Genomic DNA, 17,240 nt, shown 5'->3' with positions numbered 1-17,240 from the left:
TGGGAAGGTGCAGATAACTGCATTTGTCAAACGATCACCCAGAGGTTCAGTGACTTGGACTAGGGCTCCTGACTCTCAGTCGTGATGCTCCTCACTGTGCCCCCTGCCTGTAGGTGGAGAAAGCCAAGGCACCCTCTCCACCTGATCTTAGTGTTCCATAAACCCGCTTATGCAGCCTTTCTCTAACCTACAGCTATACAAGGAGCTGTATCTATATACCAGAGCAGTATGGGGTGCCAAAGAGGCACAACAGGCAAATGGGACTCTGACTGGCTGTGTGCACAGGAGGCTTCTTGCAGGATTCACCAGTCTGGTTCTCCTTCTCCTTTGTCTCTTCGTGCCATGCCTCTGCTTCTTCAAGAGGAGTGTAGTTTTGACCCCTCTCTCCATAGGGAAAGATCCATTCTCAGGGTTCCCATTGTTCTGTGTCTCCCAGGCCAGCCCTGACCCCTCCTACACCCAGCCCTGGCTGAAGCTACCCCTAAGCCAGAAAGAAACTTCAAATGTGCTGCTTCTTATTAATGCACAGGAAGGAGACCACAGGGAGAAAAGCCAGTGAGGTGGTTAACATGGCAACCATGCTATGGTTGCTGTAGCCACAGAGTCCTGAAGCTCAGTCCATGAAGTAGAGCATCTTAGCTTCTGTTAAACACTATCCTACAAAAGGAAACTTCCCTGTATGTTGGCAAATTGAACACCAATAAAAAATAAATTTATTATAAAAAAAAAAAAAGAAACTTCCCTGAAAGAAAAGCTCTGTGCCTCTCCTTGGGGACTTGGGGATTCAATATTCTGTTTTACTGATAAATTCTTCTGTGCTGAGGATATTGGTCAGTGCCACTTAATGCCCTATGTACTATCTGGGCCCTACACTCTGCCACCAGAATGAGGGGTTCAGTTGAACAGAGACTTTTGAACCCTAAAAGTGGGCCCAAAGCTCAGAGGTTGCTCACCGTACAGTCCCCATCTGTGGAAGCATTTCCTGTTGGAGGGCATCCTAATTTAGGGTTTAGTCATACTGATACCTCCATGATACTGCAGTTCTATGCCATGGGACATTCCTTTGTGTTCTCCCTTCCAGGGACTGCATGAAAGGAGAGGAAACAGAGAATAAGAAGATTGGCTGCACTGTTAACCTGATGGTGAGAGGACATGGGCCCTTCTTCCTATCTGCCTAGTGGAATGGTTTCTGTCCTGCACTGTGATGGGCATGGCCCTTCTACAGTGGCTGTGAGCCTAAGGGTTTGAGTCAAGATTTCAGCTTTGTCCCTGGTATCGTGGAGACTGGCACCTCATCAGTCACATTCCCATTTGGAAAAGGAATGACATGAGCTTCTCTTTGGGCAAAACTCCACCCTGGCCTCTTGGCAAGGTCAAGTCAACCCTGACATATCCTAATTCTCAGTCTGCCTTGGCACTCTTCCTCTTTCTCACTACTTAGCACTCCTGCAGATCTGTCACAGGCTCCACCACACCTGGGGAGCAGGTGTGCCTTCTGGCTGGTCCTTTCTTTTTCTGGTGCTGAATGCCTCCATACCCTGCCCTCCTTCTCCTGCCCAGCACACCCAGGACCTTGGCCAGCTGCCTGGAGCTCAGGTATGGCCACTACTGGTGGAAGCCTCTCTCATCTTTATGTATATTTCCTTCTCTCTTATAGAATTTTTACAAATCTGAAATTAACAAAGAAGAGATGTATATCCGCTACATCCATAAGCTTTGTGATATGCATTTGCAGGCTGAAAACTATACAGGTGAGTGGAAGGGGGACAGTCATGCCTCCCCCTGAGGACAGGCTGGACAGGAATGCACAGCTGGCAGAAAAAGGCTCTGATCTGGTACCTTCCAGATCTTAGCAGAGTGTTGGGGTCTGTGCTGTGCCTTCACCTCACTGCTTTCCCTCAACTCCTTTGCAACATGTAGTGGAGAGAAAGTGGGCAGAAATCGTCCTTGTACTGCCATGCCAGGTCCTCTGCTGTCTGAAGCTGTTCTGCTCTCTCCTTGCCTCATATCTACTCACTGTGAGGCCTCAAGGGTAACCTCAAATTCTGATGTGCTAGGTTCAGAGCATCCTGAGCTCAGTGTTACTCCATGAGCAGAGCCTTCCTAAGGACCTCCATAGCCAGAGCTAAGGGAGACCATAACACAGAAATACCCACTTAACCCTGGGACTTCCAGAACTCACTGGCAGAACTGCTTTGCAGCCTACACTGCCCTGCCCTGCAACTGCACAGCAGCCCCACTTTGAGCTCCCAATGGAGAATATGGAGAGTGTTCATCTGGCTTTCTGACAGGCCAGACACCTTTTCATTGTATTTACAACTTAATCCATACTAAGGCCTGTTCTTTTTTTGGAGGGGTAGGGGCAGGAAGAGGGAAAGGGAGAGAGAGAATCTTAAGCAGACTTCCCTAGAGTACAGAGCCCAACTCCAGGTTTGATCTCACCACCTGAGATCATGACCTGAGCTGAAATCAAGAGTCGGACACTCAACTCACTGAGTCACCCAGGCATCCCAAGGCCTTTTCTAATGGAATAAATTTAACAGCAGTCAGCCTGCCTGTCATGCTGTTTACTGAGTACCACTCTTAGTTAGGTGGGTATATGTGCATGTCTCTCCTGCCTGATCACCTTGTACCATAGTTCCCCCCAAATAGCCACCTTCTTCACTGTAGTGACCAGCCACCATATCCTTGCTTTTGAGCCATACAACTTGAATTTGTGTGACAGACCAGGAAATTCAAGCTATTCTTGTCCATAAACATGACTAGAATTAGATGGATTTATAGAAACACAGAGTCCTCCTTCCTTATCTCTAAATGTAAGAGACTGTATGGCATAGATACAACCTTTCCTGACCACACAGGTTGGCAAGAATTAAAATCTGAAATGACTGGGCTGACTATGACAATCTCTGCTTCCACTCATGATTCCAGCAACCCTCTGAGAAAGTGGTGAAGTAATAGATTTTGATAAATTTCATGGACTCTAGAGGCATTTACTAAACTCCTCAAGGACTGGCCATGACTGAGAGGCTGGGTCAGGGATTTGGATAGAGAGAGGGTGCTGAACCACATCTCTGGTGGCCTCAGGAATAACATCTGTAAAGGATACAGCCAAGAAAGGAAAAGCTCTCACCTGGTTTCCTCAGTTCCAGAGGAGGCCTTGAGTGCCTCAGGGTCTTGCCCCCAGAAAGAAAGGACTTCCCATCTGGATCCAGTGAGGAGGCATGTGCATCCCTGGACAGGAAGGTCAGTGGCCAGAGCACAGGCAGAGAGACTATGAGAAGGAGCCTGGAGAGTGGCTGGAGGTAGCTGTATTTGGCTAAAACTAGAAGGGGGTTATGGGATAGTTAGAAATGAGATTCGTCACAGTCATGGGGCATGGATGTGAGTAGGCCTTGAAGGCCAAGCAGAAACTGGGCTAATCACCTTGCCAGTAGGAGAGGCCCACTAAAAATGAGCAAGTACAACAGTGGTTATAATTCAGGGTGACACATGCCTTAGAATTTAGGGAACCATAGTATTTAGTTGCTTTTGTCTTCTGTAACCCTCTCCAACAGTTCCACATCCAGGGTAAGGTGTCACTGGTCCTCTGGTCTGGCTCCAGCATCAACTTTAGATGCTGGAATGGAGCTTCTGGCTACATGCCCATCAGATAGTTACCACCATTTATACTCCTCTCTGGTCCTCTTAGAAATAGTAGAGATAAGGGCCATGCTGAGGTCAAAAAACCATGCTAGAGGCACTGGGGCTGGCTTAGGAAGGGCTGAGGGAAGTCTTGGTCAGTGCTCACCCACAAGAGCCAGTCTGAAAAGGTTGGGAAAGAAGCTGTAGTTAGTTGACCAAAAAGGAACCCAACAACTCTCTGACAGGTCAGTGTCCCAAAGTAAGGCAACCTGTGCACAGATTCTCAGGGAACTAGGCCATCCTTTATCTGGAGCCCCCCATTAGTGATTAGGCCATGAGAGGAAAATGTCTGCCAGGATCTTAGGCCCCTGAAAGCTATGGGCAAGGGTTATTGGCTGGCTGCACAGTCCCTCTGTCTTACCTTTGGTATCCAGTGTCCCTGATCCAGGCTGCACATGCCCTGCCCTAGCATGGTGTTTAGCCTAGTCGCCTGGCACCAGGCTACTCCTGGACCCCTGATGAGAAGCCCCTGGACCTCCACATTGCCTGTCCCCACAGAGGCCGCATTCACTTTGCTTCTCTACTGTGAGCTGCTGCAGTGGGAGGAACGGCCACTGCGGGAATTCCTGCACTACCCATCCCAGACAGAGTGGCAGCGGAAAGAGGGACTATGCCGCAAGATCATCCACTACTTCAACAAAGGCAAGGTAGGTGCCATTACACTAGCCTTTCAACTCTTACACTTCTGCTATAATGCATGGCATCTCGACACGTAGGGAAGGGCAAAAGCTAGAGGGTGGTGTGTGGGGCGGTGAGTGGATAGATGCCCATGGGTGTGCATTACCTTTGGAGGCAGCATGATTTTTTTCTCTGGGGAAAAAAGATATATAACAGTTTAATTCTGTGGCTTAGAAGCCAATTCCAGATTGAGGGTGTAAGAGACAACCCCACATACCAGCTTTGCACATCTATAAATGCTGCTGCTCCTACAGCAGGGGCTTTTGGGCCCCACTTACATTTATTAGATTTACTTAAAGAATTAATGTAGCTTTCCTAATCTGCCATAGAAAATATAAGCTGTAAGAATGAGTAGATTTTAACCTTAGTCAAAGGAGGTATGTCCTGCCTCTCACTTGTACATGTTATCTTGAATTTCTCTCAGCACAGACTGAACTTCTTTCATTGTGGTTCTTCCCTATCAAGCTCAAATCTGTAATCCTGACAGGCACTGTAAGCATTGGTGTTGGCCTCCTGGAGACTTCCCAGCTATCCTGTTCCCATTTTCCAGAAGGCTTCTCATGGGACCCTCTGACCATCTAATGTTGGTTGTGGCCCATGTACTGGAAGGGCTGGTTTCGGGTCTTGTTAATAGTGTTTGCTGATTATTCAGCTTTGAGTATGCTTTAAAAAGCTGAATTTGGATCACTCAGGGAACGATTGTGGCTGAATTCCTGACTTGAATGGAAATTGTTTTTTTTTTTTTTAAATGAATTTTTTCATCATAAAAAAGAAAGATTTAAACATTGATGGGTTTTGCACAGAAATCAGGAAACATTCATCAGTTTTATTTAACATAGGAGATATCTTTGTTAGAAGCATTCATCCATGCAGGAACCTTTCCAAATCCTCAGGAGCTCTCATGTAACCTAACGCAGGAGGAGGCCCATGCATGACTGATCCACAGTGCCATCCCGAAGCCTCCTCTCCTTGCCAGTCCAGGGCTGGGACTTAGGGCCCACACCAGTACACTTTCAGGCCTGCCTTTCTGGTACCCAGCCCAGCTGAGTCTGCCGTTTATCCACATGCCCAGCAAGCCCTGCCAGCTTGGAAGGAGTGGCATGAGCATTGTAGGAGTGTGCATGAGTGCTTTTAGTGTATTCTCTTTTCTTTCTGGGGACACAGAGTACAGAGTGGAGAGTTAACCCAATCTGATGGAGCCTACCAGTAGGAGAATGGTTCCCCTCTTCATTCCACACTCTAAGCACACAGTAGTGTTTAGAAAAGGAAGTTTACAGCTTAGTAAACTAAGACAAGAGAATGAAATGCAAAAGCTGCCTGAGTACTGTAGATGACCAGGATAGGGGAGAGGACCAGAAGACTCCATGGACTACCTTCTTGAGCATCCCTCACTTGCTCTAGCAGCCCTGTTTTTGCTGTGAGTTTCTGAGGGAACAGGTTCTGTGCCCTTTCATAAGCTCATCCCCAAAGAGATGTTTGTCAGATTCATCCTCTCGGGTTCATACAGAAGGTCCAGTTTCTGTGTATCAGTACCTGATAGAACCAGTAGATAGGGCTAACCAATTCTTGAAAGCATTCAAGTTTTTTTATGGGCTCAAAAAAAGCAAAACCTGGCTGTCACACACACACAAAAGTGTTCCTATAGGGTTCTTGGTGCCAGGAGAAAACCTACTTTAGCAACAGGAGGAAAGCAGAAAAGGAAAATCTGGGGAGGAGCAGGGAAAGTAGTTCTAGCCCTCAGCACTGCCAGCACACCCTGCCTCACAAGGCGGGCTCTCCACTTTTCTCCCATACACATCCAGCCTTTCTGTTATCTGCCACGTACAGACAACTCAACATCCTGTGATGCTGTGTTTATTCATAAGCACCTAGAAGGATTGAGTCAGAAGTTCAACTCAAGGTCATAGTCTAGCCCAGGGCCATTCTCTCCAGTGGTGAGGTGGTTAACCTAGAAGCCTGCCCCAAGCTGGACTGGGCTCCAGTCCACAGAGGGTCAGCATTCCCAGGCAGACAGAGAGGAGCACTCAAAAAGGGTCTGGCAGAGTGGGAGTTGAAAGAAGGAAGGAGAGGTGTGAAGATGGGAATAAGTCCTCCATCAAAGGACAGAGGGAGCAAACAGGAAGGGAAGCTGGACAAAGACCTCTGACCTCTAATTATCTGGCATACAGACCATCAGTACCCAATCAGTATTCCACAGCCTTCTCTGTGGAGCTGGGCTTGGGCTCTCCTACTAAGGGTTGCTGTTGCCCATGCTCCTCTGAAGGAATGTTGAATCTGTTGCTTCTTATATGCTGTGTGTAAACAGAAGTACAAAGACCACCAGGCTGGAGTCCCAGGCCTTTACAAAGCTCCTTTCCAGTTTTATTAGAGTGAGCCCTAAATCATGTAACTTTTTTGCCGTCCCTTTCAGAGAGGCCACAAGGATGTGTAAAAGCATACGTCTGCCAGAGTTGGTAGAAATAACTGGATTTCATACATTGATAAGGAGTTTTAGAGTTGGCTTTGTCTTCTGCCAGAAGAAGGAGACCAAGAGAAAAACTATAGCAGGGATGCAGTATACCTGCAGCACATTCCTTACCCTTGTTGAAAGGCAGCTCTCAAAGCACCCAGACATACCAGGGTTCCAGCACAATCCATTAAGGCTGACAGAATGTCTTCAAACTCTTGGTCCTGGCTCACTCTAAGGATAATTGGGAGTAGGTAGGAGGAGGGCTTAGAGCAGGAGAGCAGATTACACAAATTAGGGCAGAAATGCCAGCAAAGCAAATGAGCATTGATCCCAGTAGGGGAGAAGATCTGCTTTAGCAGGAGCTACTGTCAGCAGACTGAGTGCCTTTAGCCCCACGTGGGGTTCTCATCACCTAAATGAGCAGCTCCCCACGGGGTGCTCTTGGCAAGCTGGCCAGAAGTCTGCACAGCTGGGCTGCTTAGCCAGCCCCCATGGAGCTGCCTGCCAGGCAGACCCTGTTGTGGGTACTTGGCTGAAGCCTGCCTTAGTGGCACTTGGAGCCAGAAAGAGGGCTGACATGTCCCCCCTTGAAAGATGCAGTATGGGGGTGTAAGAGGTTTTCTAGCCTACTGAGGCAGAGGCATTGTATTGGCTCAGGGAGCTAGAGTTTATTTAAAAATTCCCTTTGATTTGTTTTAATATTTTTAATTGGTCCTGCAGTTTCAATCCATATGGCACTAATTCTTTCAAAGGATAGAAATAATAAGCTCTTTTTGAGAAACACGTCCCAAATGACATAGTGTTATCCTTCTCCCTGATGCTATTTCAAATATTTTTTAAAATATAGTTCTTATTATTTATGCATTCATATTGAAATATGACTGAGTGAAATTATATGATGTCTGAGATTTGCTTCAAAAACTCTGGGGGGCAATAAGCAATTGGGGTCTGAATGATACAAGACTGGCGATTAGTTGGACATTCTTGAGGCTGGGTGATGAGTACCTAGGGGTTCATTCTTCTATTTTTCTATATGCTTAAAATGTCTTATAATAAAAAATTTTAATTAGAACTTAGAAGTTGGGGAGAAGAGCCTAGCTGAAATATCAAGTAAGCCAATGATTCCCAATCTAACAAAACAAAGCACTATATTAAAAAGCAGAGGAAATGAGCAATACTGGCCTTCAGTGAAGGCCTTTTAAGCCCTCCTTAGGCACTCGTTATGTGGGCCTATCACCATATCAGAGGCCACACCTCAGAGGCACCCTGGGATCTGACTAGGTAAGGATCATTTGAAACCTTCTTTAAGACTAGAATATTTCTATAAAGGAAATAGAGCCATTACTAAGTCCTTGGGTAGTCACTACCTGCTTGGCTTCCATACTTTTTTCTGAGCTTCAGTAATCTTAATTTAAAAGTCATTGTTTCCACCTAAGTGTCCATTGACAGATGAATGGATAAAGAAGAGGTGGTATATATGTATACAAGAGAATATTATTACCCAACCATCAAAAAGAATGGAATCCTGCCATTTGCAACAACATGGATGGAGCTAGAGGGTATCATGCTAAGCAAAATAAATCAGTCAAAGAAAGACAAATCCCCTATGATTTCACTCGTGTGGAATTTAAGAAGCAAAACAAATAAGCAAAGGGGAGAAAAGAGAGAAATTGAGAAACAGGTTCTTAACTATAGAGAACAAACTGATGGTTACCAGAGAGGGAGAGAGTGGGGGGATGAGTGAAATAGGTGATAGGGATTAAGAGTACACTTGTTGTGGTAAGCACTGAATATTGTATTGAAGTGTTGAATCACTGTATTTTACACCAGAATCTTTTTTTTTTTTTTTTTTTTTTTTAAATGATAGTCGCAGAGAGAGAGAGAGAGAGAGAGAGAGAGAGAGGCAGAGACATAAGCAGGCTCCATGCACCAGGAGCCCGATGTGGGACTCGATCCCGGGTCTCCAGGATCGCGCCCTGGGCCAAAGGCAGGCGCCAAACCGCTGCGCCACCCAGGGATCCCTTACACCAGAATCTAATATTATACTGTATGTTAGCTAATTGGGATTTAAATAAAAACTTAAAAATAGTAAAAGTCATTGTTACCTTCATTCACTCATTAAATAAATCTTTATTGAATACCTGCTCATGCTTGGCACTCCTCTAGGCTCTGAGGATAAAGTATATAAACAGGGTTCCTGTCTTCATGTAGTTTGTCATCTAATTGAGACTAATACACAAAAAAGTAAATACTTTTTTAAGATAACTAGAGAATAACAAAACAGAATGCAGGGGATGGGGGAGTTCCTATCCTTGATGAGGTAATCAGGGAAAGGCCTCTTTGAAGTAAAGACATTTGAGGAGAAACTTGAGAGCTATGCCTTGAGCTAGAAAGCCACAGCACTATGTGTTGTGCTCCACAGATTCCTCTTGAGTGGATGTTCCTTGTGATGAGTTGCAGGAGGCCTTTGGTTGTGCCCTTTGATGTGTTTCATGTGAGCTTGGACTGTTCTGAGGATGTCTGATGTGCTGAAGCCTTGTTTTTATTTCTGACACAGAGCTGGGAGTTTGGGATCCCATTGTGCAGGGAGCTGGCATGTCAGTATGAGAGCCTCTACGACTATCAGAGCCTCAGTTGGATTCGGGTGAGCTTGGCCCCTTCCCCTATCCCAAACCTGACTGGAGGTGCTAGCACTTTCCTGGCATCAACTTCTGAGTGAGAATTCACTGCGGGCCTAGCCCTTGTTTTAGTGCTGCGGACAGTATGAGAGAAGCAGAGGCCAAGGTTCCTGCCCTCAAGACACTTACAGTCTGACTGGGGAACTAGTTAAAACACGCATATGACAAAGAATGATATCCAGACCGCAGGAGCCACTGGTGCTCATGACAAAGGATGATATCCAGACCGCAGGAGCCACTGGTGCTCAGGGAAGGGAGAAGCAGCATATGCAGAATAAGATGGAGGGGGTTCAAGGAAGAAAGAGGTGGCAGCTCAACTTTATAGAGAAGCTTTCCTAAAATGATTCTGTTCAGGGATGCTTCATCTGAAAACTTTATAAGATCTTTTTCTGCTTTGGCTTGTGGTCACTTTCAAGCACCTTGTTCTTACTCCATTCTTTGATGCAAAATATTCAAAAATTAAGTGAAATGTCCCATGGACTTTGAAGGTCTCCCCAAATTTTCCTGGTTGTTAGTGCTGGATTATGAGTCAAAGCAGCTACAGACTTCATTAGCAGAGAGAAGTCGGCAGTCTCAGCTCACCATCCTCCTCCACCCAGTCCGTGTGGTAGCTCTGCCATGTTTCCTGCTCCAGGTAGGGATTGGGGTCTATATAACAAATGGGGTTCTCTAGAAGTAGCTTCTTGACTGGTCTTTGACGGCCACTGCTCTCCAGCAAGCTGGCTTGATTGAGTGCACTAGAGCTACCTTCCTAGTCAAAATTCAGCAAGTTTTTCTGAATGTAAAGCCAGGTCAGCCAGTACTAAGAAATATACTCACCTTGGTAATGCCAGATATCATGGATATTCGTTGAATTTTTAAAGTTTAAGATCCCCTAAATTGGAACAGTACCAGTGATACTGGCAACTGAGACTTTCTCACTATGACTGTTAGCCTTGTCAGTCAGATGATAGATGGACAAGAGCAATGCAGCTGGACTGATGGAAAGTGGTGCTGAGAAGAGCTATTAACCAACCACCTATAACTAACACCAGCCAGAAGTCAACTTGTGTGTAATGAGTGTCAACCAAAACCAGAAATCCCTGGGGGAAGTCCATGTTAAACATGTGCCCCTGAAAGACCAAGAAGCCTGGATCTGTGTGGGGTTGGGTCTACACACTGGGTCACACTGGGTAGGACACTCAGCCACTGTCCCCACCCCACTGTCAGAAGATGATGAAGGAGGAGGTCTGCTTCTGCCATCATGCTGCCACCTGAGAAGAGGCTGATCATGGTAAAGGGCTCACTTCTTACACAGTCTGAGTTGCCATGTTCTGTTTCCAAAAGATAATGTCTTCTTGGGCCTGGGAGAACTTGCTTTGGACACCACTAGCAGTCAGGCCAGCCTGAAGGCAACTGCCTTTTTCATTCACAGAAAATGGAGGCCAGCTACTATGACAACATCATGGAGCAGCAACGCCTAGAACCCGAGTTCTTTCGGGTCGGCTTCTATGGCAGGAAGTTTCCTTTCTTTCTTCGGGTGAGTCCATTGAGGTAGTCACAAGAACTTATATTTTACACATAATTCATTTACAACTGGGTTTTTTTTTAAACCTTTTTCCCTATTCTACTGAATACTATTTTTTGAAGGACTAACTAGTGAACAAAAGGCATTTGACTTTGTTTGACTGGACTGGCTGCCAACTTTAGACTTTTACTCTGCTGTACTATTTTGTAGCAACCTGGAATATATAAGGGTGATTTTCTTACCAAAACCTATTCCTTTAGGAAATGACCAAGTCTGAGAATGTCCCATAAGGTATGTCTAGAAACCTTCCAACTTCAAGTTCCAGTGCCTGGAATCCTCCATTGTGACCATTCTCAGCCAGATAGGATACCAATACAGCCTTGACCTCAATAGTAGGATGGCCTCTTGGTTTGTCATTTAAGATAATGGTTCTCCCTCTGGCTGTACTATAGGCTATGCAGCCAGGATGGAGAACCTGTTGATTTCAGAGAAATTTGTCGGAGCTGCCAGAGGGGATCTAGTTATGGAAAGCCTTTTCTAAGCAGCCAGATCTCTGGCCCAGGAGGGTAAAAGCCATTTCTCCCCATCATTCCCTGGAAGTCTGAGCTGGGTACACCAACAGAGTGGAAGGAATGACTGAGGATAGATGGACTGACACTAGCTGAACAGTTGTAATTTTCTTCTTTATTCCACAAAAGCCAGAGGCTCCAGGAGCAGTCGGAGGCTTGTAGGCTGTAGCCCAGAGGGATTGAGTGTTCTCAGGTGGCCTAAATGAAGCTGTGCTGATGGGGATCCCTGGGTAGCTCAGCAGTTAAGCATCTGCCTTTGGCCCAGGGCATGATCCTGGAGTCCCAGGATTGAGTCCCATGTCGGGCTCCCTGTGTGGAGCCTGCTTCTCCCTCTGCCTGTGTCTCTGCCTCTCTCTCTCTCTCTATCCATGTCTCTCATGAATGAATAAATAAAATCTTTAAAAAAAAATGAAGCTGTGCTGATGAAAGGGCCTTAGGGCTCTTGAGAACTAGGGCTAGCTCTGAATGTCCCCAGTTCCAATATATTACTAAAGTTCTGTGTCTGCAATTCTCAAAAAGCAGTTGGGAAAGTTCATAGAATCACTTTGATATGTTTGAGATCCTGTCTTATCAGAGAAATTGCTTTAGCCAGTGATCAGCGATGAGCTTGATCTCACATTACAGGTCAGGTGCCCTTTTTTTTTTTTAAGATTTTATTTATTTATTCATGAGAGACACATAGAGAGAGAGGCAGAGACACAGGCAGAGGAAGAAGCAGGCCCCATGCAGTCCCAACACAGGACTCAATCCCGGGACTCCAGGATCACGCCCTGGGTCAAAGGCAGGTGCTAAACCACTGAGCCACCCAGGGATCCCCGGTCAGGTGCCCTTAATGTCTCCCTTAAATTAATTAATTAATTAGTTAAAGGGTCTCCTCAGGGGAACTGGACTTGTTCACTCTCTAGGGACCATCCACCTCAGGCATTTCAGAAGTGGCATCCTTATTGCCCCCACAAGCTTAGGTCATGCAAAAGCAATGGGAGTAGAGGTCAGCGGAAGGGAAAGAAGGAATCACACAAGAATCAGAAACCAAAAGCATCTCTAGAAAGTCCTTAGACAAACTAATGATTCTGGCCTTATAACTTATTTCTTTCTCATTTTGTCTTTGAAAATTATGCTTTATTGTCATTTTATTCTCGTTGTTCGGTCCCATAATTTGTATATCAAAACCAGATTTTACTCTTAAAATCATCATCAATCAAACATCATTATTTTGGATGTTACAAAATCGGGCCCTGGTATCCTCATTTCTGTCTCTGCCAAACAGAGGTCTCCATCATAGTTTTCCCTGGCTTCCACCCCACATGCTCATGTCACAGGGCATCTCGGTGTTTCACGACATGCAGAGCATGCATCTGGCCCATCCAAATAATGCTTGGAAACAACGGTCTGAATGTTCAGTGGTGCCAGTAATGGAGGAAGAATAGCAGTGGGTATTAGGAAACATCACACTTCAGTCCATCACCATCTCCACACAAGGTGCAGTTCCTAGGAGCTATGTTTCATGCATACAGATCTGCCTGGCCTAGCCACATGCTGCCTTCCCTTACTGCAGCTGCTCAGTTAATCTTTGGCAAATGGAATAAGTCCCAGTGGAGGTAGCTGTTTTGCCTGGTAGATGGCAAGGACCAAGTACAAAGCAATGGCAGCCAGATCTGTCTCACATGAAGATTATGCAGGCAAACTTGAAACCAACAACGAGCCTCAAGGTCGATGCTATGTGCCTTCCTCCTGCTGAGTCTTCCCCAGAAAGCTAGGCTACTCCCTCACCTCCTTTGAACACATAGGCCATCTATTACTTTGGCTCTGTCAGCTTGGTTTCTCTGGACCATCTGCCTCTCTCGCTTCACAAAGCGAGATTATCTACTAATCTGCTCAGAGTCAGGAAAACATCCAGCCCTCCCTTCTTGGGGGAATTTCTATTTCTCTTCATTTGACCCATGAATAAATACTGGTAAGGATAGTACATTTGCAAGTTGATATGAAAAGACCAGTTCTTTATCATTATCTTCTTTGTTAGTTCTGCTTATCAGGCAAGGGACTTAGAAATGTCTCTTGTCCTTTGACTGTTGGTGTGTTCCACCAGAGAGGCCAACCTGCTCCTCCTGACCTTGACTTCTCTTCTGGTATTTTCATTCTGATCCATCCAGACATGTGGCCCAGCCTTAGCTGAGTTCTCCCATAGTAAGAGGGGAAGTGAAAAGGGGGCAGAGGTTCTACTCCAAAAAAATTTAAGGTCCTCCAAGGCCTGGCCAGTGATCATCCCCGTACCGGTAAGTATATGGCTGGCCCTATGGACCTTTCTGTCTCTCTTCCTCTGAAAATATGCCAAGAGGAGGGGTTGCCATGCCTGATGCCACTTTGTCAAAGTGAATCTAGTGAGGCAGCTGGGCAGGCAGACCCATGTCACCAGAGGTCTGAACGAGTTTTCCACTCACTCATGCGTGACCAGCTGTGAGGTAGGCAGAGCATCAGGATTGAGGGCGCCTTGTCATGTCATCAGCCCACCAGGAGAGAAACTGAGACCTAACTCAAACCAAATATGATGTAACACAAGGTTTTAAGAAATGTGTAGTTAGGATGATGTCCTAACAGTTTGTTCTGCTGATGTAATTGCAAAGGAATTTATTGCCAGTGCAATGAGTAATTGTTGAATACCTACTGAACACTGGGCGATATTTAGACTGTTTTCCCAGCTAATAAAAGTAGTCCTTCCAAAGCAGGCCCTGGTTGTCACTGTACCCACACAGAGTGCCCTTCCCCACTTCTCTCTTAGAGCTGACCCAGTTGGGCCTTTCAGTACTCCCTTCAGGCGTGACTTTTTCTAAAATCCGCCCCCCCACCACCTCAACCCCTTCCTGGGTAAGATACCCTCCCTCCTCCAAGCTTCCCACAGTCTGTGCCCTGCCTCCAGGTTGCCACATCACAGTGCAAGTCTCCCTTTGTCTGTCCCCCTCCTTCTGATCATCGCTTCCCCTAGGGCAGGGACTGACTGCTATGCCTATCACAGGAGCTCCTAGGACATGCTTGTGATGTGAGTAGCTGATGACAGCCATGTGGAGGCAGGAGACTGGAGGCAAGGCATAGAGCATGTTCTCTTGTTTGTGGCAGAACAAAGAATACGTGTGCCGAGGCCATGACTACGAGAGGCTGGAGGCCTTCCAGCAGAGGATGCTCAGCGAGTTCCCACAGGCTGTTGCCATGCAGCACCCCAACCACCCTGACGATGCCATCCTGCAGTGTGATGCCCAGTGTATCTTTTGATGCTTGGTGGGGGATGGCATTTTGGGGTCCTGGGAGGTGAGGCCCACCCAGTCAGCTGTGTCTCTGCTGTGTTGTTGGCCTTACAGACTAGATTACCCATATGTCCTGAATAGAGTGTGTCCTCATCACTGAACCCACATGTAGGAGGGCCCTCATGCCTCACAGAGGCAGCCATGGCATGCCCTTAGCCATGGAGTGCCTAAGTAGAGCTTCAGGGGGACCTTTATCCCTGAGGTTCACTGCTACCATTACCTTAGTCCCTACCTTGCCCTGTGAAGGACCTGTCTAGGCATCTAGGAACAGTCACATAACAGGATGATTTAGGGTCCACCAAGGCTCTTACCACAGGGATAACCACCACTTCTGTGCCCTGCTTCTATGTGCATCTGTTATTATGCCTTGTCTTTGTGAGGAGGACTGAGGTACAGCATTGGGAGTGGATGTGGAGAGAGTCGGGAAGGCGATGGGGAGTGCCTGTGGTTTTAGTGGCACTTGGAAGTCTGGTTGCAAACACTAGCCTTCCCCTCCTCCCCTTCACATAGCTTCCTTGGAGACCTCATGACAGTCATGATGACTGTACAGGCTTGTTCCAGAGATGGGAGAGCAGGTGGACTCCCATGATATCTCTCCACAAAGACCCCAAAAAGTACTGTTTTTTTTTTATTTTTATTTATTTATGATAGTCACACAGAGAGAGAGAGAGAGGCAGAGACACAGGCAGAGGGAGAAGCAGGCTCCATGCACCGGGAGCCCGACGTGGGATTCAATCCCGGGTCTCCGGATCGCGCCCTGGGCCAAAGGCAGGCGCCAAACCTCTGCACCACCCAGGGATCCCCCAAAAAGTACTGTTATTAAAAGATTCTTCTTCAGGAAATACAGTTTACCTACAGTGGGCAGGCCCTGGCCCTTGCAACTTTCTTGCTCCTGCAGGGTGGGCACCTGCATTCTCCTGACCCCTTTCCATTTTTTCTTGGCTATTGACATCTCATGTTGGCTGGTGCTCAGGAGACGCAGTGCTAGAGCAGGAAGAGGATACAGATAGGGAGGTTTGGTCTAACTGCACTTGGGTTTCATCTGGCCCTTGAGATGCATCTGCTGCCACCAGTAGGGGACAGGGGCTGTGGTATTCTCTTCTCCTTTAGGGGATAACGGGGGTGAGTACTCAGATCCATTTCTCTGGCAAGCCTGGGTTTCCCCTTTACTTCCCGCCCAGACTTGCAGATCTACGCAGTGACACCCATTCCAGATTATGTGGATGTCCTGCAGATGGATAGGGTCCCAGATCGCGTCAAGAGCTTCTACCGTGTCAACAATGTGAGGAAGTTCCGGTACGACAGGCCTTTTCACAAAGGCCCCAAGGACAAGGAGAATGAATTCAAGGTGAACAACTCTAGGAAAGCCGGGCAAGCCCCACTTTCTTGGAATCTCATCAGTGTCTCATCCTTCAGGCAGGCAGGCAGGCACGGCAAAAATTGCTTAATGGCCTGTACCCGCCTGTGCCCTCCTTACAGAGCCTATGGATCGAGCGCACCACATTGACCCTCACCCACAGCTTGCCCGGCATCTCTCGGTGGTTCGAAGTGGAGAGGAGGGAATTGGTGAGATATGTTTCAGATGTGCTGACCCTCAGCCCTGGCTTTGGGGACCTTCCTTTAAGGACTGAAGACAGAAAGCGAGCTTCAGCCACCTGCCTGGCTTGGGCTGCCACAAGCCAATCCTATGCCAGCAGCTCTGTACACCTTCTCTCTTTGAATCCTCATAACATCCCTAGGCAGCAAGTATTTTTAATCTCCCAGTTTACATATGTGGAAACTATTCTCCGAGGTTCAGGAAGCCAGAGCTCTCAGACTTCAGAACTGGTGCTCTTCACTATTTACTGTACTTCTAAGTACCTACAGATCAGAAGAAAAAATTCAAAAGAGGTCAAGGAATCTTAAATCCACAGGAACAAGGGTGGGAATCAGCACCACTGGTCTTAGATCACCACTGCTCTTAGGACTATGCTAAGGGAAGGGTTGTCATTGTACCTGAGATGACACTGTATGCTGTGTGCCCTCAGGTGGAGGTAAGTCCTCTGGAGAATGCCATCCAAGTGGTTGAGAATAAGAACCAGGAGCTACGGGCCCTCATCAGCCAGTATCAACACAAACAGGTGCATGGCAACATCAACCTGCTCAGCATGTGCCTGAATGGTGTCATCGATGCAGCTGTCAATGGGGGCATTGCACGCTACCAAGAGGTGAGCTAGGTCCTGGACCAAACCCATGATCTTGCTGGGAAGGTGGGTTGGGTGCCTCTTCTTGAGACTCCAACCTCCTAAGACAGCTTTCCCAACTAGCCCTCTCCTCACTGTGCCTCAGTTGACTGAGGATGGTCCAGGGGTAAGGCTTTTAAGTTCCCTACCACTCCCT

The 17,240-nt window shown here is 46.9% G+C and overlaps 1 protein-coding gene across 17 annotated transcripts in view; it reads left to right on the top strand.

Annotated features, from left to right (window-relative positions):
- Positions 1-17,240, top strand: part of DOCK3 (dedicator of cytokinesis 3) — a 514,642-nt gene that overhangs the window by 478,210 nt on the left and 19,192 nt on the right. For all 17 annotated transcript variants that reach the window (XM_077858742.1, XM_077858737.1, XM_077858736.1 and 14 more), the window contains 9 exons: positions 1,082-1,142; positions 1,658-1,751; positions 4,183-4,331; positions 9,369-9,455; positions 10,904-11,008; positions 14,677-14,818; positions 16,043-16,209; positions 16,341-16,427; positions 16,889-17,068. In XM_077858742.1, the coding sequence (XP_077714868.1) occupies positions 1,082-1,142; positions 1,658-1,751; positions 4,183-4,331; positions 9,369-9,455; positions 10,904-11,008; positions 14,677-14,818; positions 16,043-16,209; positions 16,341-16,427; positions 16,889-17,068 (1,072 nt within the window). The remainder of the gene's footprint in view (positions 1-1,081; positions 1,143-1,657; positions 1,752-4,182; positions 4,332-9,368; positions 9,456-10,903; positions 11,009-14,676; positions 14,819-16,042; positions 16,210-16,340; positions 16,428-16,888; positions 17,069-17,240) is intronic.

Source organism: Canis aureus, chromosome 19 (genome assembly GCF_053574225.1).
Source record: "Canis aureus isolate CA01 chromosome 19, VMU_Caureus_v.1.0, whole genome shotgun sequence".
Taxonomy (NCBI): Eukaryota; Metazoa; Chordata; class Mammalia; order Carnivora; family Canidae; genus Canis; species Canis aureus.
The sequence above is the reverse complement of the archived record's forward strand: the minus strand, read 5'-3'. Positions and strand labels throughout refer to the sequence as shown.